At 30.9% G+C, this 22500-nt stretch overlaps 1 protein-coding gene across 8 annotated transcripts in view; it reads right to left on the minus strand.

Annotated features, from left to right (window-relative positions):
• Positions 1-2007: 2007 nt before the first annotated feature.
• LOC124431053 (troponin T, skeletal muscle) overlaps positions 2008-22500 on the minus strand; it is a 24127-nt gene continuing 3634 nt past the window's right edge. For 2 of the 8 annotated variants that reach the window (XM_046978436.1, XM_046978437.1), the window contains exons 3-14: positions 20112-20139; positions 17230-17250; positions 13865-13882; positions 8963-8993; positions 7368-7472; positions 7110-7206; positions 5889-6031; positions 5277-5495; positions 4895-4987; positions 4634-4714; positions 2700-2778; positions 2008-2258 (exon numbers count right to left, since the gene is read on the minus strand). In XM_046978436.1, the coding sequence (XP_046834392.1) occupies positions 2011-2258; positions 2700-2778; positions 4634-4714; positions 4895-4987; positions 5277-5495; positions 5889-6031; positions 7110-7206; positions 7368-7472; positions 8963-8968 (1071 nt within the window). In that variant the 5' untranslated portion in view covers positions 8969-8993; positions 13865-13882; positions 17230-17250; positions 20112-20139 and the 3' untranslated portion in view covers positions 2008-2010. Of the gene's footprint in view, positions 2259-2699; positions 2779-4064; positions 4144-4633; positions 4715-4894; positions 4988-5276; positions 5496-5888; positions 6032-7109; positions 7207-7367; positions 7473-8962; positions 8994-13864; positions 13883-17229; positions 17251-20111; positions 20140-22500 lie in introns of all 8 variants that reach the window. The other 6 variants (XM_046978438.1, XM_046978439.1, XM_046978433.1 and 3 more) reach the window with 4 other exon arrangements.

Here is a 22500-nt window from a genome sequence, read left to right on the forward strand (position 1 = left end):
GTCAATCAATTGAAATTAAAATGATTCCGATAATTTCAATCGATTTATTTCATTAAGTCGAGAGTAGTATATAAAGCCCTAATCGTTCTTAGAATAATGATTTACGTAAATACGTTTAATTCTTCGACATTAACAATTTTATTTTCGTTCGATTATAATGATAAGCGTTGAGTAAATATAATCATTCAATAATTTTATGCAAAAGTAATTTATCGAGATGAGATAGACAGATCGATCGATCGATCGATCGATCGATCGATCGTCGTAGTAGTGATATCGGTGATAGTAATGGCAGCGTGATGGAGGTTACGTGGGGACAAGGGGGATGGGCCTGGGATTAAATGGAAAAAAAGAAAGGAAAAGGGTAGTAAAAAAGAAAAAAGAAAAAAGAAAAAAAAGAGAGAAAAAAAAGAGGTAGAGAAGAAAAATTGTTACGAAAGGAGCGATGTGTCCGCTCGATTGGTTATTTTCGTTCATACCAATATCCGGTATACACTCGTAATAGAAGAATACTCGAGTGAGAATGGAAAAGGTCGGGGTCAAGTGTGACCATTTAGAAACGTGTGCCTAATACATTGGAAAGAGAAACAAAGGAAGAAGGAAAAAAAAATGAATAGAGAGAGAGAGAGAGAGAGAGAGAGAGAAAGAGAGTGAGTGCGGGTGAGGGTGAGAGGGGAAAAAAAATAGGAGAAAAGAACTATCGTCGTGGTTTCTTTTTTTTTCGCCCTTTTTCTTTTTTCTTTTTCTTTTTTTCTTTTTGGCTTTTTTTGCTTCGTCAGAAAATATTCACGCATAATCTTCCCCTTTTTGTATCCCCATCTGTCTCTCTCTCTCTCTCTCTCTCTCTCTCTCTCTCTCTCTCTCTCTCTCTCTCTCTCTCTCTCTCTCTCTCTCTCTCTCAATATTTTTTCAAATATGCACGTACGAAATCCGGATTACTAACTTAATACCCACGTTCGAAGCTTTCATAGACATTTTTGTTTCATAAAATTCGGCTTTCAATTCATCTTGCTTCTCGGATTCTTTTCTTTCTTTCTTTCTTTCTTTCTTTCTTTCTTTTTTTCATTTCAGTCCCTCCCCCCCCCCTTTTCTTTTATTGTTATCATTTTCTTTTTATTTTCATTTTTTTTTTCTCTTCTTTTTCTCTTTTTTATTCTTTCATTTCTCTCTGTTTTTACGTTTACCTTTTATACGAATAACTACGACTATTTCTGTGGGGTGATATGTGCGAATAAAAAACCCGATGAACACACACACACACATACACACACAGACACACACACGTACAAACAAACGAATAAACAAACAAAGAAACGTAAGTATGTGCGTGACAAGCGTAAAAAATACAGGGTGAATTCAAAAAAGTCCCTATCGCTGAGCCAACAAAATTCCCGTAATAAATGTTTCGAAAAATCAATCGATCCTTCTCTTTGAGTTTACTTTATTGTCCAATAATATTTCTTTCCTTTGTTTATTTTTATTATTTATCTTTTTTCTTTTCCCTTTTCCAATTTGTAAAACTACAAAAGTAAAATTAAGAAGGTCTCTCTCTCTCTCTCTCTCTCTCTCTCTCTCTCTCTCTCGTGAGATAAATGAAAGAGTTCAATCGACCGTTTGAACTTTATCTGGGAATATTTTTGGCCTTCGTTCTAGGAACTTTTTCAATTTATTTCATTTCATTTTACTTTATTTCATTTCATTTCATTTTATTCCATATCATTTTATTTGATTTTGATTTTATTGTTTGCTTGTTTTGCTTAGTTCTTTCATTATTTTTATTTCATTTAGTTTTCCTTTTTTAAGATTAGCTCTCCTCGTAGTCAATAATAATAGTAATAGTAATAGTAGTAATAATAATAATAATAATAATAATAATAATAATAATAATAATAATATTAATAGTAATAATAATAATAGTAGTAATAATAATAATATTATTAATAATAATAATAATAATAATAATAATAATAATAATAATAATAATAATAATAATAGCTCCGAATCGGCTTTTTATTCTTCTTCCTCTTCCTCCTCCTCTTCTTCCTCCTCCTCCTCTTCCTCCTCCTCCTCTTCTTCCTCTTCCTCTTCCTCCTCCTTATCCTCACCCTCCTCCTCTTCCTCCTCCTCCTCTTCTTCGTCGAATTGTGGCTCCTCGAGATCGTCATCGGCCGCGGCCTTCACGTCCTCTTCGCCCTCCGGTGATTCTGGATCGCCAGCTTTCTTGCCGGGCCTCTCGCCGAACCATTTCGGTAACTTCGCTGTAACGGGATTTTTTTTTTTTTTCATTTTTTTGGACATTTTTATTCTTATTTTTTAATTCATTTTTTATAATTTTTTACTTTCTTTCATTATTATATGTGTATATATATATATACATATATATACACATACATACATACCTATAACGCTCGTTGTCAGAGTGTAACACAGTGTCATTGAAATATTTAGCACAAAAATAAAAAAAAAGAAAATCTAAAAAGAAAAGAAAGAAAGAAAGAACGAGAAGCGTTCCCTTCCTTTCTTTCTTTTTCCTTTTTATTTATTTATTTATTTATTTATTTTCTTTGTTTCTTTCTTTTTTTTTTTTTCTTTGTTCTCTCTCCGACGACTTTTCACAGACAAAATACTATCGAACGTAAATATTATAAAATTTTAATTAGACACGAAGGATTTCAATGACGATCCATATTAATACATACTCTTTTGACGACCAAGGAATTGTTCCTTCTGTTGGGTCCATTGCTTTTCTATTATCTCCTTTTGCTGTTCGGTCAGACCCTGAAACATTAATGGACAAAATGGCATGCAGGGATAATGTTAGACACATCAAGGACAATTTTCAAGGGACAATTTTCATTTTTCTTCAGTGCGATATCACATTCTTTGTCTCTTTGTTTTTATTAATCTTCCTGGTTGACGACTAGGACGACGACGACGACGACGGCGACGAAATAGGGCTGAGGGGTTGGTGGGGGGAGGGGTGGCGTGAGACCCTAATTTCGAGCGGTCATTGTTGGAATAATTAGGACACGAGATTAAATGTTAACGAATAATATTTAACACGTGTCATCGAAACGTAACTAGTAAAAAGTTACAAAAAAAAAAAAAAAAAAAAAACAAAAAAAGAACAAGAAAAAAAAGAGAAAAAAACGTTAATTCAAAATCTCCAAATATTTTATCAAAATTTGACGTTCTAACCAAACGCATTCTTCTCCTTGGTCTTCGTTATAGTCCTTTTTCAAGGATGAATTTATCCTTTACTTTCTTTTTCTGTTTTTCTTTTTTTTTTTTTTTTTTCTTTTTTCGTTCGTAATTATTTCATCAAAAGTATTCCATCGGTATTATTGTCATTATTATTTTTTATCTTCATTCTACTTTTTCTCCCTCGAACGATAATGAATATTTCCTTTTTTTTGGGGTATGATGGGGTGGTGGGGGGTGGGCGGGTTGGGGCTGTATCTTGATCTTATCCTTTATAAAAACCACAGTGTCGCATGCTTTTTCAAAAAGAAAAAATCAAATGAAATTCTCATTCGGAATTTGTTTTAGAGTATGGTACGTGACACGGCTGACTAAATTGGTCGTGCTCTTTAGGTCTAACGAAAAAAAAAAAAAAAAAATAAAAGAAACCAACACTTACATACATACATATAAAATATCGATAAGTGATTGTAAGTGTTATTGCAGGTGTACGATCCGTTTAATTGTCAGTTCGATCGTTTAGTCAAACCTTCAAAAAAGAAAAAGAAAAAAAAAAAAAGAAAAATAACAAAGGGCTGCCAGGGGAGGGCAGGGGGTCGGGGGTACGCAAAATTATCAACACTTATCGTTTCTCGGTTTTGGTTGCAATCAACAAAATCAAGCAAAAAAAAAAGAAAAGTTGTTCTGGGTTGGTTGGTTGACAATAACTAAATGACCCGGGCTTCTGGGGTCGGTGGGGGGTGGGGGCCCGGGCCCCATCGGGCCGGTGGGTCGGGCACGGTGAGTCGATGGTACTGGGCAGGGGTGAGGGGCTACGAAGGGGTAAAGACACTTATAGAGAAGAGACGATCGAATCCACTCACTTTTGGTGCGCTTCATGAACTGTTCTGTTTTCTGTTTCCACAGTTTCTCGTTGTACTCCGCTAAAAGCGTGTCATAGCCCTGCGATTCAATTATGTGACATTTCTAAAATGACTTCGTCATCAATTGAAAATATTCTCGCACACTCACACTCGCACACAATTTCCCTTTCCATTCCTTACTTTCCCAACCCCCCACCCCCACCCCAGTCCTATCTTTTTATAATTCAATCATCTCCCTGATTCCCATCCAATAATTTCGATCGACTTGTTTTTTCTTTCCCATTTCTTCGACCCCTCTTCCCCCCTCCCTTTATTTTATTTCTTTTCTTTTTCTTTTTTTTTTTTTTTTTTTTTTTTTATATTTTTTTCATTCACTCTCTACACTATTATCCCATCCTATTTTCCCTCTTATCGCGGCACCGTTCTTGATTTTGGTTTGATCGCTCATTTTTTTTTTTTTTTTTTCTTTTCTTTTTCCTTTCGATAGATTAACAAGTCTGTTCGACGATTAAAAAAGAAAAAAAAAAAAAAAAAAAAAATAGAGTATGAAAGAAATATATAATACTTACACCCTCGAAAAGTTTTTTCTTGTCGTCGTAAGACCTGGTATCGACGCGACGTTCATACTTCGAGGCAACTTGAATCTTCGGCTACGAATATATATATAATATATATATATATACATATATAAAATAATATATATATATAAAAAAAAAAAGAAATCATTATTATATTTTTTTTTATATATATAGACATTTGTGTAAGCTGTGATAAGTGTAATAAAATTGTACATACATATATGCGCATTAATAAATTCTTTTTTTACTTACAGGATACTTGCCGGTAAGGGCTTCAGGATCTAAACCTTTTTTCAAAGCCTTGTGCCTCAATTGTTGTTTCTGACGTTCCTTCAGCTCTTTAAGCTAAAAACAAACAAACAAACAAACAAACAAACGTAAACAGAAAAACCAAAAAGAAAGTAAGAACGAAGCATTTAAAATTCAATCGTAACGCTAATCACATTATAATACGCTTGAATTAATTTTATTCTCATACTTTTTTTTTTTTTTTCTTTTTTTATTCGTACATATAAACGAGACTTAAATGTAAGCTATAATAAATAAGTCTCATAGAAATCAAATTCCTAATATTTTATTATTCATTTCGACAAAATTGAGAATAATTTATTCGTTATAATAAAATAATACTCACATCGTAATCTTGACGTTTTTGTCTCTCCTCGAGATCGTACTTCTCAGTTTCTAATTTAACGATAGTATCCCAAAGTTCGGTGGCCTTGAAACGGAGTTTATCAATCGATAATCCCTCAATCTCTAATGGTTTAATGCGAATACTCAATGATATCTTTTTCTCTTCCTCGAGTTGTTCCTTCGTCTTGTTACGTTCCAATTGGGCCGATGAGAGATTACCCTGTGTCGAAAAAATTTAAATATATATATATAAGTATATATAATTATAAATGTAATGTAAGTATATATATATATATATATATATATATATATATATATATATGTAAGTATATATAAGTATAAAATATATGTATACATATATATGTGTTCAAAAATTATGATAACAAACTCATAATTTTATTAGTGAGATCAAATGGATGAAAAAAAAATTCACATGAACTTACGTCTTACATATACAATTATAAAATTCATATAAACTTATGTCTTACATATATGTGTGTATATATATGTATATATGTAATATGTAATTTTTCAAGAAAGATATATCGTAGTCTTGATCGAGGACGATCGAGGAGGATCGAGGACGATCGTGGACGATCGAAGAACAACTTACCCCGAGGTCCTTCTTCGTAATGGTAAAGTTAGGTCCTTTCTTGTTTGCTTGGTCCTTCATCGCTTGCATCATAGCCTGACGTTTCTTTTCGGATTCCTCGAGGCGTCGTCTCTTTTCCTCAATGTCACGTTGTTTCTTTTCCTCTGTTGAAATTTAATACGAAAAGTGAATAAAAGATGGAAAGAAAAAGAAAAACAAAAGGAGAGAGACAAAGAGAGAGAGAGAGAGAGAGAGAGAGAGAGAGAAAATCGAGTGGAGTTACGTGGGTGGGTCGACGTTAAAAATTATATTTTTTTTCTTCCCCTCTCCTTTTTTTATTTTTTTTTTTTTTTTTTTTTTCTGACACTACGAAGTTTTCCGAACTTACGTTCTTGCATCAACGAGATATTTAAGATCGTAGCTCTTTTTGTTTCTTTTTTTTTTTTTTTTTTAACCCTAATCGTGCCTGTAGGGCATAGAACAACACGAACTTTGAACTTCAATTTAAAATAATTCGTCCATCCCGTGATTCATGATATATATATATATATATTTTTTTTTTATATAATGACAGAATTGGAAATGTCTTTTTCAAATCTGTCGATCATTATTTCCGAGGCTTCGAATGAATATTTTCTTGTTTTTCTTTTCTTTCCTTTTTTTTTTTTTTTCGAAGTAAAAATTATTCTCACAAAATATCCCCCAAGTGATCTACAATTTGAAATTATTTTCAGATGTGCACGATTAGGATTAATTTCAGTTAAAAAAAAAAAAAAAAAAAAGAAAAAAAAAAGAAAGAATTCTTTTTAATTTTAATATCTAAAAATGTAAAAAAAAATATTTCTCGTTAAACATTCATCGCATATTTTCTTATTTAATAATCGTAGTATTGTCGTTGCCATAAATGGCTCTAATATGCAGGAAGCATAATTTTCTTTTATTTATTTATTTTTTTTTTTTATCCTTTTTTTTATTCCTTTCATTTTTCAATCGTAATTCGATAACTCAGTTATTGAATAAAAATCGACAATGATAATTTTTTAAACGTAAAATAAACATAAAATTTTTTCATGCTGAAGATTCGAAAAATAAAAATTCGAACAATAATTATTAATTCTACTTGGATCAATTAAAACCCACTTTTACTATTTTGGATGGCTAATGAAAAAAAGAAGAAAAAAAGAAAAAAAAAAGCAAACAAAAAATTATTATTATTATTATTATTATTATTATTATTATTACCAATTTCACGTTGACGACGTTCCTCCTCTTCCTTCTTCTTCTGAGCCAATCTCTTTTCTTCGTCGGCGCGGGTGATCTTGCGCTTAGCTTGTTTCTCCTAAGGGGTGAATGAAAAAGAAAAAAAAATTAAAAAAAAAAAAAAAAAAAAAAAGAAAAAAAAGCACGACGGCAGAAAATCAATTTGTAAATATTTCCATTGTTAAATTTTGACGATAGAATAAATATAATCTTGTTGTTCAATAGAAAATAAATAAATACCTTGAGACGTTTGAGTTCCTCTTCTTCCTTGGCTCTCTGCTTTCTCCATTCCGCGATGTATTCCTTAAGTTGTTCATCGAGATCGCTTCTCTTCTGTTCTTGCCTCTGTAATAATATTGAAAAATAAAAATGACCTATATTTATCATCCATAGATCGCGCTATCGCGAAATCGATAAATCGATAAAATCCGAAAAATATCATCTACGATAATTCTTTTATATATGTATATATATATGTGTGTTTTATCTTTTTTTTTTCTTTTTTTTTTTTTTTATTTGTTACTTCATCACTTTTTTATTTCCTTCTTCTTTTTAAATATTTTCTACAGAAAAATAATCAATTAACTCTTGCTTTTTTTTTTTTTGGTCAATTATTGAATGAAAATATTGAATCATTAATTATTTCCATTTTAATTATATCAATTAATTTATTTAATTATTTCCTGTATAAAAATTATTTCTCAGGTAATTAATATTTCTTTTTACGGAAATAAAATTTTTTATTAGTAATAAAATTCTCGTAATGGAAAGAAGCGATTTCTTTCTTTTTTTATTTCTTTTTTTATACAAGCTCTTTTTAAAATGGACGATAAAAAATGTTCGATAAAAATTAATAACACCTAATACATATATATATATATATTTTTTTTTACGTCGAAAAAAACCGAACGATAAAAATTATATCAATTCGTAAAAATGTTAAATATTGCACATTAAAATTTATTTTTCATAATATCAATAATAAAATCATATTAAATAAAATCACCCTCGTGAAATAATTTCTTTACGAAGTATTATAAAACGTACGATAAGAAATAATTCTTTTTTTTTTTTTGCGATCGAACTTACCGACATAACGATAATAAAAATGATATAGGCACGTAAAAAATGTTTCATTATTAGTATTGGATTAGATTTTATTATTCCGAAATAACTTACTGCATTTAATAATGTATATATATATATATATATATATATATATATATATATATATAATTATTATTATTATTATTATATATTACTGAATGTAAAATTATTATAAATAATAATTATAATAATAAATATTTTTAATATAAATATATATATAAAATATTAAAATATAAATATAAATATAAATATATATATATATATATTTATTTTTAATTGATTATTTTTTTATTTACTACTGTAACAACATTGTTTATTTACATATATAAACTACTAATGCCAATTATTATTTAAATTTTTATTTGAATCTTGAGTATAAAAAAAGTTTTATATATATACATAGAATATAACATAAAATTTTGTCATGCTCAAGATTTAAATAAAAATTCGTACAATAATTATTAATTCGACTTGGACCAATGAAAAACTACTTTTACTATTTTGGATGGCCAATAAAAAAAGAAAAAAAAAAAAAAAAGAAAAAACAAAAAAAAATTCATGACATTTCTTTTTTACTTATGTGATGCAAAAGAAAAGAAATAATTTTTCATAATAAAATTAAGAATCAGTTTAGGGGAAAAATAAAGAAAAAAAACAAAAAAACCTATTACACTATTACTATTATTATTACTATTACTATTACTATTACTATTACTAGTGTTACTCACCTTCATAAACTCGATATTCTCCCCGGAGTCCCTGTATCACGCCGGAACGAAAACAAAAGTAAGACTCTTTAGTCCTTTTGAGGAGAGATTGATGGTTGTTCCATGAAAGGACACTGAGATGTGTCCTCCAAAGCTCCGTACGCCATATTTTTATTTTTTCTTTTGTATTGTATTGTTTCGTTCTTTTACGAAAGTCTCGTCAACGTCATCATAATCATCATTATAATCATTCATTATCGCGTATCGACACCAAGTTAATTGTTATGTCGCAACGTGATATCTTACGCAACCCACATCCAACAATACACACATACACAGGCGGACGGACAGACGGACAGAGACAAAAAATAGACAAACGTGAAAGAGAGAGAGAGACAGAGAGAAAGAGAGAAAGAGAGAGAGAGAGAGAGAAAGAGAGAGAGAAAATATATATGTATATATAGAACAAAGAAAAATAGAAACGGACGGACAAATAGACAGAAACGAACGGACAGACATAAAAGACAGACAGATAAAAAAGAGAGAGACAGAGAGAGAGAGAGAGAGAGAGAGAGAGAGAGAGAGAGAGAGAGAGAGGAAAGTATAGAAAATAAAAAACAAATAAAAAGAAAAAAAATATGTATATATATATATATACATTACGTGAAAGCACGTGTGAATTTGCTAGGGATCTATTTTACTTTTATTTAATTTTCTTTTTCTTTTGGATCTTTTGTTATCTTAAATTTCTCGATCCCTTAACAAATATAGCTCTGATAGTAACCAGTAGAGCTTAATGATCCCGATTCAGTCTTTGAAACAAAAACGATAGAGAACAACTTCGTTGTTTATTTTCTTTTTCTTTTTTTCCTTTTCCTCCTTCTCACCCTCTACAACCCTAACTCCTAACCATCTCCCCTTTCAAAGAAACGATCGATCAATCTCAAACAATTTTTCCCTCGATCATCGATATTGACGATAATTAATTAATCAGTCTGATAATTAATATAATTAATTAATACGATTGATCTTCAATTAATTGACGTACGAATAACGTAACGTTATCAATTGTTTTCGTCGTTCAAGATTCGGGACATTCGAGACGATCGATCGTTCAAAATGGTGGATAATTTGGATTGATATACAGGGGGGGGGGGGCTAGTGGTGTGCCCCCAAAAGGAAGAAAAAAAGAAAAAAGTGAGAGGAAGAAAAAAACGAGAGAACGAAATTCGAACTTGGAAGTCGTTCGTTTTTTTCTCATTTTCTTTTCTTTGCTTTTTTTCTTTTCTTTTTTCCTTTTTTTTTTTTTTTGTTTTTTCTTTTTTCATTCGATGACCACGAAGGTGGACGCAGGACAAATGAAATTGAAATAGGATTATTATGAAGAGATAAAAAAAAATGATAATGATAGGGGGATGTAGGCTGAACCATCAATGTTTCTCAAATCAAATTTAATGCTTCACGTATCCATTTGAAATTTGTGCGTGTATGTGTGTGTATGCGTGTATAAATAACGTAACCCTTTTATAAATAAATCAAACTATAGTTATATATATATATATATATATACGTGTGTGTGTATGTGTATATGACAACAATGTTGAATAAAGTAAAAAAATAAAAAAAAAAAAAAATACATGTATATATATATATATATATGTGTGTATGTATGTATGCACATTAAAAGAAAGAAGGTGGATACGAAAAATTTGGATTTAAAATCCTTCAGGAGCGTAATCGCGAGGATTTTTAATGGCCTTCACTTTTTCTCTTTTATTTTTATTTGCATTCTTTTTTTCTTTTTTCTTTTTTTTTGTTTTTTCTTCTTTTTTTTCCCCTTTTTTTTATTTCTTTTATTTTTTCTACCTCCATACGAGCTATCACGAGACAGGGTCTGTATTGTACTTGTTTCGTACCCCTTTCTCTCACGTTACCTTCAACGAATGAGTTGTTATTACGTGTAGCAACAATTTTGAGAATCATTGGGTTTTAAATGATTTCATAATGCACCACGTATTCTAATTCGAATCGCGTTATCATTTCGGGCATCGTGAATCATCGTCTTTTATGTTTTCGTCATCGTCATCGTCATCGTCGCAAAAAATTACGAAAAGATTGATAGCGAGCGAGCGAGCGAGCTAGCGAAAAATAGATAGAGATAGAAATAGAGATATAGATAGATAGATAGATAGTTCAAGAGAGAGAGAGAGAAAGAGAGAGAGGGGGGGCTGAGAGGGGGAGAGAGATACTTGACCGAATGCCAAGAAAACCAGTCGGCCATAAGTCGTGATTATAGATACTCTAGAAGCAGCTAACTATCGTCGTATTTGTCGTCGTCCTCATCGTCGTCGAAATAGTCGTCGTCGTCGTCATCGTCGTCGTCGTCATCGTCGTCGATTTTTGTGGTGTCAGCGAACCCACCCTGAGGTTTCGTTCTACGAAAACGCGTTTTATCTCTGTCTCTTTCTCTCTCTCTCTCTCTCTCTCTCTCTCTCTCTCTCTCTCTCTCTCTTTGGAATTCGTACTAAGAATAATATCTCGAGAGATGATCATCTCGATATACTCTATATGTACTCTCTGTGTACTCTATATAAACGAGGTTATCGTACGGATTTTTCTTTTTTTTTTTTTTTCGAAAGAAAATTCGAAAGAAAATTCTTTGGAATTTTCTTCTTTGTTTTCTTCTTTTCTTTCTTTTTATTTCTTATTTTTTTATTTATTTATTCTTTTTGTCTTTTTTTTTTTTTTTTTTATAGTTGAACGAATTAAATCTATATAAATGCGTAAAGTATACACGTGATAGAAAGAGAGAGAAAGAGAGAAACAGAGAGAGAGAGAGAGAGAGAGAGAGAGAGAGAGAGAGAAAAAGAGAGACAGAGAGAGAGATAAAAATAGAGATCCATATAACTTAAATCGATTACGTTAATTACGTAATTATTATTACGAGAATAACAATTAATCCGTGTTCGATTAATTGTTAATAAAAAAAAAAACAAAACCAATGAAAAAATGGTGATGAAGAAAAAGAACGAGATGAACGAAACCTTCTTTTAGGGGGGGGGGGGTGGGGTGCAGATGGAGTAGTTCGGCGATGGGTGATAGGGTGATAGGAGATATGTTAGTTGTGCAAGTTCGACGAGTCCCTTTTTTTTCTTTTTTTTTTTTTTTTTTGTTTTTTCGGAATGAAGAATACACACACTAATGTAAGTACGTAAAGTACGTGTGTGGGTACGTACACATTGGGATGATGGACGGGGGATGGACGAGGGCGTATGAAGGGGTAAGAGAAAGAAGAACAATGCAAAGAAAACCAGAAAAGGAACAACAACAATCGTGATGAACGTAAGGAATATACGAATAATTTTGATTTTTTTTTTTTTTTTCTTTTTTTTTCTTTTTTTTTTCTCCTTAGATAAAACGATTATCTATCACTCGTTAATAAACAATATTTAGAGAAACATAGATGATATAAATAAACAGATAGAATAAATAGACAGGTAGATAGACAGACAGACAGACAGATAGACAGATAGATAAATAGATAAATAGATAAATAGATAGATAGATAGATAGATAGATAGATAGACAGATGGATGGATGGATCGATGGACAAAAAAAGAATATAAATAAATAAATATAAGAACACGAAAATAACATTGCGAGGGTATATATAACTGCATAAAAGAGATACAAAAGACATAAAGATACACGTGAAAGAGAGAGAGAGAGATAGAGATAGAGGAAGAGAGAGAGAGAGAGAGAGAGAGAGAGAGAGAGAGAGAGAGAGAAAGATAGCTGGGCTTTTTTTTGATAGGGGAGGGGGCTGGGCAGGGGTTGTGATTTGGCAAACGGGCGATTAAACAAAGTGTCAGCACTGGCGTGTCGGATGTGATGGTGTTCGGGAGGCGGGGGAAGGGGGGGGGCCGGCGGCTAGGGCTGAGGGATGCGCTCTGCAACGGGAGCACTTTTCTTCTTTTCCATTTTTACTTCACTCAAAAATTTCAAAACTTCAAAATTCCTCTATGAATAGATTCGTATAGAAAAATTTAATTCGAATTTAATTTCGTTCGGTCGTAAGATCGCTATATTCTATTACGAAATTCGCATAAAATTCGGTCGTTTAAGCGTAAGAATAAACCTCTGATAGATACTACTAGACTTATTACATGTATGTATGCGTGTATGCATATATCTATGTATATATGTATATATCTAACTATGAAATAAGAGCGTGCGCGCGCGTTTTTTGGCGATTATCCAGACAACGCAGGTTAAATTAGTTGCATATGCTTGTTATGCAATTGGTATGCGGTCCGGCCAGATAGCTGCCAAAATTTCTTTTTTGTTTCTTTTTCCTCAGATTTTTTTCTTTTCATGTTTTTTTTTTCGTTCTTATATTTTTCTTTCACGAAACACAATACGTCCATGGACGAGAGAAAAGTAAAAAAAAAAAAAAAAAGAAAAGGAAACCAGAAAAAAAAGATTTATTATCTACGGCGAATGAATTATCAAAAAAAAAAAAAAAAAAAAAGAAGAAGAAGAAAAAAAAACAAAAACCTTTCGAAAGTATTGAAAGGATTTCGTTCGTTTGATCTTCTGTTTTTCTTTTTTTTTTTTTTCTTTTTTTTTTTCTTTAAATTAATTAATCAGAATTTCTTTTCTTTCACTGAATAGGAGCGCAAAGGATTTTGTTGATCAGAGCGAACGAAAAGGGAGAGGAGCGGGGGGAGAGAGAGAGAGAGAGAGAGAGAGAGAGAGAGAGAGAGAGAGAGAGAGAGAGAGAGAAAGAAAATAGACAAAGAGACACAGAAAGAGAAAGAAAAGTGATTGATAGTTGGACGGCGTAGGGGGGCGAGTAGAGGGGGGGTGGAAAGAAGTATTATTGACGTATATAATAAAACACCTCGAGCGATTTCAACTTACTTTTGGGACGCCCTACCCCTATAAAAAAGAGAAAGTACAGGTTGATTAATATCTATATAAAAAAGGCAGATTGATGTGTGACGAAGAAAGAGTTCGCGCTTTTCTGCGTGTTTGAGTGTATGTATGTATGTATGTATGTATGTGTGTGTGTGTGTGTCTGTGTGTCTGTGTAAATTTTTGCGCAAAAGCCGCGTTATAAAGAAAGGCGATGTTGCTTAGGCATAATAATATTTTCTTTCCGCTTTCCTTGTTTATTTTATTGTATTCTTTTTTTTTTTTGTTTTTATTTTGTTCTATTCATTTCTTTTTTTCTCGATCTAAACAATTTCATCCACCTAAAACGAAAGTCTTCGTAATTTTTGACTTTGTTTCGTTTTGTTCCAATCAGTTTTTTTCCTTTTTTTTTTTCTTTTTTTTTTCTTTTTTTCGTTTGCTTTTCTTTACATCTTATTAAATCGTCTCCGACAAGAGACAAATGGATCGAATGAACGACAAGATTATTTTCTTTTTTTTTTTTTTTTTTCGAACGAACGGCAAGATATTTTTTTTCGAACGAACCACGGCTTCGAAATATATATATATATATATATATATATATATATATAAATTTTTTTTTGCTGTCTATTCCGTATGTCCGTGCGTGAGTTAGTGTATAGATACGTGTGCGTTTATTTTTAATTTTTTTCTTCTCTTATTATTGTTATTATTATTATCATCGCTCAAAGAAAACATTGACAAATATAAATCGTTTCTCAAACACATTACATATATATATACATATATATATATATATATATATATATATATATATATATATATATTTAGAGAGAGAGAGAGAGAGAGAGATAGAAAACAAGATCATTCGTCAACTAATCGTTACGTAAAAAGCTCTTTAAATTCGAGATCCTTGCTAGAGGTATTATTTTGGCTTGTAGCCATAGTCCGTTCGTGTTTATCTTGCTTTATTTCTATTGTTAAATAAGATCCGTTTATAGCATTTAATAAGAATGCTCTATCGATAATGCCTCGATCGATAATGCGAGAGACGGACATGAATAATTATATGCGACATAAACGATGCGCACATACAAAGAATAACAAAGACACGAGGACGACAATATTTAAAAAGAAATATAAAGAGAGAGAGAGAGAGAGAGAGAGAGAGAGAGAGAGAGAGAAAGAAAGAGAGAAAGAAAGAGATAGATAGATAGAAAGAAAGAGAGAGAGAGAGAGAGAGAGAGACAGAGTAATTTCTTAGGTAGGAACAAGTGTATTGAAAAGGGCCATGTTTGCATGTATAGAAATACTTGCTTTTTATTTTTGTCTTTTCTGTTTTTTTTTTTTTTTTTTTTCGTTTTTTTCTAAAAGTAAATGTTTAATTTGAGAGAGAGAGAGAGAGAGAGAGAGAGAGAGAGAGAGAGAGAGAGAGAGAGAGAGAGATGTTAATCGTTCTTTCCCCCCTCCCCCTACCCCCTCTTTTGTTGTTTGCATATATGCGTGTCAAGTGTCAAAATTTGTTTGTATTTTTTGTTTGTGTATATGCATGTATGTAACGTATATATTTGCTCTTTTTTACGAAAGAGGATATGGAGTCTGGGCCGTTGATGAAAATAAAGTATAATGCGGACGTGATATGTAATCTCGTATAAACCATCGACACTGCGGCGATACAGCTTGAAAAAAGAAAAAAAAGAGAGATAGAGAGAGAGAGAGAATATGAAGAGACAACGAACGAACCAATAAATGATGATGATTATACATGTATATATATGTAAGTATATCGAGAGAGAGAGAGAGAGAGAGAGAGAGAGAGAGAGAGAGAGAGAGAAAGAAAAGATAGCAAATATAAGATTAAGAGTTCGGATAGATAACATTTGTGTGTGTGTGTGTGTGTGTGTATGTGTGTTTGAATTTAATGTGACTATGTAAGTATTGTTCCATAAGTCACAATTTCGAATTTGAATGTAATTTAATTAGCGTTTGTTTTAAATTAAAAAAAAAAAAAAAAAAGAAAAAAGAAAAAAGATAAAGGAAGAAACAAGAAAAATAAAACAAACAAAAAATATAATTAGCTCGTGATTGGTCTGTCGTCTTTTGTAAGTACTGTTTGGATGAAAGTAGAAAAAAGAAAAAAGTAAAAATACTAGTGATATTGTTGAATGAGATTGACAAATAAAAAAGTGTGAGAAAGAGAGTAACAGAAAGATGAATAAAAAAAAAAATCCATCTCTCTGTGAATGTAAAGAGAGAGAGAGAGAGAGAGAGAGAGAGAGAGAGAGAGAGAGAGAGAGAGAGAGAGAAAGAGAAAGTGTCGGAATAAAAAGTAACGTCAAGGTCAACTTCGTTGAAGGATTAAAAGAAAAATTTGTCATAAGCTTTACCGAGGCATAACATAATAAAAAATAATAAAAAAAATATAATAAAAAAAAAAAAATTAAGAAAAATTACGTATCTAAAAAAACAAAAGGAAAAAGGTCGACGAAGGGATGATAATGATGGTGGCGATGATGGTGATGATGATTCAAAGATATAGTAATTACTCTGTGGAATAAATTGTATGTATGAGCGAGAGGGTTGCGTTTGTGAATAAGTATGATGGAAAAAAAAAGAATAGAAAAAAAAAGAAAATAAGAATGAAAATAAAAATATGAATAAGAAGCAGAATAAAAAAGAAGTGAAAAAAAAAAAAAAGAAGAGGAAGAAGAAGAAGAAGAAGAAGAAGAAATAGAAGAAGAAGAAGTAGAAGAAAAAGAAGATAAAATAATATATAACAAAGAAATAACATTAACGAAATCACATAATGATCAGATAATACATAACATTAGAAATGTAAATAAATAAATAAAATAAATTAATAAATAAATAAATAAATAGATAAATCAAATACGTGATAACGGTAGGAGGAAATAGTAAATACAATTGTAAATTATTGCAGCGGCGTATGCGGCTTTGCATTGGCGTATTTTTGCATAATTGGCGATCAGCGATATAATGATAAATAACATATCAAAGAGATATATTATAGTGTAGTAATCAGCGTGAGAGAGAGAGAGAGAGAGAGAGAGAGAGAAAGAGAGAGACAGATATTGAGCGGACGTACAAATAGATAGAAAGAAATACATGGATAGATAAACAGATAGATAGACAGAGACAGACAAATAGATAGATAGATAGATAAATAGAAAGGTAGAGAGATAGATAGATAGATAGATAGAGATAGAAAGACTGCGAGAACCCGACAAATAGACAAATACAACGGTTAGACATTAAAAAAAGGAAACGACAACGTATATATGAACATAGCCAATAGCTGCCCAAAAAAAATAGAAACCACAATGGCACTTATATTTTTTCTGAAAACTTACTCGATCTTCTTCTCCGGCTGCCTTTGATTTTTCAATTTTTCGAATCGCGCCGCGTTGGTCGATCGGTCGACGATGATGATGGTAGTGGTGGTGGTAGTTGGTGGTGGTAGTTGGTGGTGGTAGTTGGTGGTGGTAGTTGGTGATAATTGGTGGTGATAATTGTGGTTGATTTAATTGATTGGTTGGTTGGTTGATTGGTTGGTTTTGTGTGTTGTATGTGGAGAGACGGTCGGAGAGAGAGAGAGAGATAGATAGAGAGTGAGAAAGAGAGAGAGAGAGAGAGAGAAAGAGAGAAAGAGAGAGAAAAATAGATAATATGAGTGAATGGATTAAACAGATAGACGAATAAATAGATATATAAATAACAAAGAGAGAGAGAGAGAGAGAGAGAGAGAGAAAGATAGATAGATAGAAAAAAAAATCAAAGTGGAATAGAATATAGAGTAATAAAAAAAGAAAAGTAAAAGAAAGAAAATTCAAAAAAAGAATAATAAATAAAGAAATATGAAATCAAAATATAAGAAGAAAGAGAGAGAGAGAGAGAGAGAGAGAAATGTCGGTGTCCGTTTATTTTACGAACACCGCGTGTAAATATCACTTATCGTGTATCTAATGCTATTCTAATCATGCTTTTTTTTTTTTTTAATTTCTTTTTTTTTTAACTATACCATCTCCACGAATGAATGATAGAGCGAACGAACGTTTTAAAAGATGGACGGCCATTTTGTATGTTTTCACTGATCTTTTCTCGATCGATAAAACAGTTTTGACGAATAAAATCGATCTTTGATAAGATTTTTAATAAATAATATATGAACGATATTTATATATGTGTGTGTGCGTGTGTGTGTATATATATATATATATATATATATATATATAAATATAAATATATATATATATATATATATATATATATATATATATATATATATATATATATATATATATATAGTCGCAAGAATAGTAACTACGCGCCATCCGGTCGCCCTATTTTCGTGATGATGGTAGAGCTGGTCTGCTCTAAATTTAAAACGCCATTTCAAGAATGATCGTTCTAAGTCTTCGCGCTCTTATCCTAATAATTTTCAAAATGATATTTAAATTTCATTTAACGTCTGTCTAACGTCACACAGAAACTTCTCATTCTTATAACGTTCGTATAAATTTAAAATAATTAAGAGAAACAGAGACAGAGGCAAAAAACAAAAATAAAAAGAGAAAGAGAAAGAGAGAGAGAGAGAGAGAGAGAGAGAGAGAGAGAGAGAGAGAGAGAGAGGGAGTACTAACAATAGTATCTACGTATATATTATTTTGATATATTAAATATGATATATCAAATGTATATATTTATGGAAAAAAAAAAAGAAAAAAGAAGAAAAATGAATTAATCGAATATATTTTGAGAAAGCACGCGAATGAAATACAAAGAGAAAAAAAAAAAAAAGCTAAGAAACAATCGTGTAAAAAGTTTCGAAAAAAAGATCGGATAAATCTGATTGGTCGATCGGTTTGTGAAAAAATAATCCCACCAACGCGCCATGTTAATTTTGGTCTACTACCTACTATTAGAGTCTTAGACGATGACTCATTTAACATCTAACATCTTAACGTTAAATCAAATAATAGACGATCTATTGCTCTAACTGATCCATTGAACTACATATGCAATGTTATAATAAATGTAGGCGTAAATTAGTTGCGTTTCTAACGCGTTTCTAACGTTCGATCATCATACGTGATCGTAATATACATAGACGTTCATTGCGTTAGGGTTATTATTGGATGAACTATTTGTTTGTAATTTTTAAGAGAAGGAAAAAGAAAATAAAAGGAAAGAAGAGAGAGAGAGAGTGAGAGAAAGAGAGAGACAGAAGGTAGAAAAATGATAAAAATTGAATGACAAAAATGATCGAGTTAGATAGAACGAATAATGACGATTGATCTCGATTTTAATTGATCGAACGATAATTCTTGAAAATTCTTGGCCGATCGAGCAGAAATCATTGAAACACGTGCTTTATTTTTTTTTTTTTTTTTTTTTTTTTTTTTTTTTTTTTTTTCTTATCGATCCAACTTCATTCCAAGATATACAAAAAAAGAAACAAGAAACAAGAAAATAACTAAATAAATAAATTAATTAATTAGTAAAAAAATAAAAAGAAAAAAAAAAAATATATATATATATATATAAACAAAAACATTCTAAAAATTCTGATTTAAAAGAATATAAAAAATTTTATCTACTACCCCCCACCCTCACCCCTATGGACATTTGTCAGAGTCTAACTTTTTTTTTCTTTTTTTCTTCTTATTCCTTTTCTTCTATTTTTTTTTCTTTTTTTTTTTTCAATTCTTTTCGTTATACCTCACTCTAATTTTTGTTTCCTTTTTGTTTCTTTCGACAACGACACGCGCGACGGGTCAGTCTTTTTGCTAAATCTTTCTTTTTCTTTTTTTCCCTTTTTGTTTTCCTTGGATTCGAATCGATTCAATCTTTTCTATTTTTCTTTTTCTTTTTTTCTTTTTTCTTTTTTTCTCGATAGTAACGAATAACTAAGGCACCGCTTCGGTGACCCCCGTATTGATAAACGAGTAGAACCCATAGCTGGAACTTACTTCCTGTAAAAGAACAAAATGGAAGAGACGTGCGGGTTAGAACATATATACATACATATACATATATATATATATAAATATAGTTATTTATTTTTTTTTTTTTTTAAATTATTATTGGATATATTCGAGAAGGTTTGATATATTGTTAAAGAGAAAAAGAGAAAGACATGGATTAATAGACAGACAGAGAGAGAGAGACAGTGAGAGAGAGAGAGGAGAGAGAGAGAGAGAGACATAGATAATGATGATATAAACAAAGACACTTACACTTCCTCGACCTCCTCCTCGCTGCTGTGAAACAGAAAAAAGGAAAAGTATTTTTGTTAGTCAATTGGGTCGTATCAAAGGGTTGAACAACTAAGGGTTAGGGGTGGGCAATTCGGGGTTTTGGGGGGTCCGGTGCTATTGGGTCTGTCAATATTTGTAACGATATATAACTAATTTTTATATTAAAATTTTTTTATATTAACTCACACATCACGTTTAGAAGATGTAAATGTTGATTACACGTTACGTTGAAAACGTTATTATTCAACGACGAACGATATGGATATTATTTTTTAAATTGTTTACTTTTCTTTTTTTTTTTTTCTTGTAGAAAAGAACTATCATTTGAATTTACACGTAGTATCGATACGCGGTAAAAATTGATTAATAAAAATTGACAAATTTTGCTTAATTTTATTTTATTTTACTTTGAAAGGAATCTGCCTTATAGAAAAAATATATATATATTTTTTTTATATAGAAATAACAATTAAAAAAAATATATATATATATATATATATCGGTGAAATTTTTTCCAAAAGAAAAATATTACACGCCTATACGAGAATTATAAAAGAATAAATATTATAACAAAATAATGAATAATGAAAAAGTTTTTCTCTTAATTTTATTTCGATCTATTTCCATTCTTCTTTCCCTTTAATATCCACGATTTTATATTTTTCTTTGATCCATTTATTCCGATATTTATTTTTCTTTCTTTCTTTCTTTTTTTTATTTTTTTTTATTTTTTTTTTTTTTTCATTTTTTCAAGAAAATACATATCATATCGTGATCATATCGGAATTAATATTCACAAATTGAAATGATAAAGTTGTAATGGGGATCGGAAAAAAATGTAATTACATCGTCGTAATTAAGTTCGGACAATTCCATGAAAAAATTATATACCGACTAACCATGCACATACAAAAGGATTTACAATAAAATTAAAATGAAAAAAATTTGCATTAAAATTGAAATTAAAAATTCACAATAAAATCAATAAAACGATGGGAGGTAACAAGGGCAGATAAGGGAACGGGGGTGGGTGTTGGAGGGAAGATGGGTGTTGTTCCTCTCTCCTTGATACCATATAAAATTGAGTAAAATAAAAATAAAAAAAAAAAAAATATATATATATATATAAGAAACGATTGGCCGAGGGAAAACAATGTAATAAGTAATCACAGTGGACTAACTGAGGGTTGATTACGTGCAAATAAAAAGACATGGGGGTTGTACGCGTGTACGTGTACATGTGTGTATGAATGTATTTGTTTCTCTCTTCTGGTAATAAAAAAAAAAAAAAAAAAATATATATATATATATATATGTATTCAAAGAAAAAAAAGAAAGAAAATAAAGAAGATAAGAAAGGGTTGAAAAGAAGGGTTGTTACGTTCGAGGAATAAGAAATAGGGGGAGAAAGGTGAGGAGGGAGGGAGGGAGGGAGGGAGAAGGCGATAAAACTCAAAAGGTGACACGGTGATTTTTTTTTTTATAACACGTACACGAAAAAACAATGAAAACGAGACAGAGACAGAGAGAAAGAGAGAGAGAGAGAGGGAGAGAGAGAGGGTGGATGGGGAGTGAGAAGGGAGGATAGGGTAAGGGTAGGGTGTAATCTTACTTTGAATGTTTTTTTTTCCCCACAAACTCCAATCACGATTATCGTTGAGATATATGTATAGCTCGTAAATAAACACTTGTAATCTTGAAAGAACGGGGAGGGGATGCACGTATATGTGTGTAAGTACGTGGGGGGTGCTTGAGCCCTGTCGGGGGGATGAAAGATAGTCCCCTTCGAGATCCCTAGAGTTTTCATTTTTTCTTGTTTTTTTTTCTTTTTTTTTTTTTTTTTGTCTTCTTGTCTTTTCTTTTCTTTTCTTTTGATCGTGGAAGACTTTTGTCAGAGATAAGAAGATGAAAGAATCGCCATACGCGAGATCCTGGAAAATTCGATCGTTTTAATGGTAAATCCGTACGATCGATCGATCCCTTTTATTCAATCGCCTTTATCTTATGACGCCCTTTTTGTTTTTATCTTTTTCGTTCTTTTTTTATTTTTTTATTTCTTTATTTTTTTTTTTCGTTTCTTCTTTTTACTCTCGAGCATGAGCTCATCGATTTTTGATTGAGCCAATTATTATGAATCCGGTGTCTAACGATAAATTATTATATTATATTATATTATATATATATATATAAAATTGAAAAAAAAAAAAATATATATATATATAGATATAATTTTTTTTTTATCCGAGACATCTTTAATAGAATCTTTTTGGTTTTTTTCGAAAATATTTAAAAGCAACTAACTAGACAGAGAATTGTATAACCATGTAAGTGAGTAATCACTTACGTATGTACGTCTTTTAATAT

This window comes from Vespa crabro, chromosome 20, assembly GCF_910589235.1.
Source record: "Vespa crabro chromosome 20, iyVesCrab1.2, whole genome shotgun sequence".
In the NCBI taxonomy this organism is placed as follows: domain Eukaryota; kingdom Metazoa; phylum Arthropoda; class Insecta; order Hymenoptera; family Vespidae; genus Vespa; species Vespa crabro.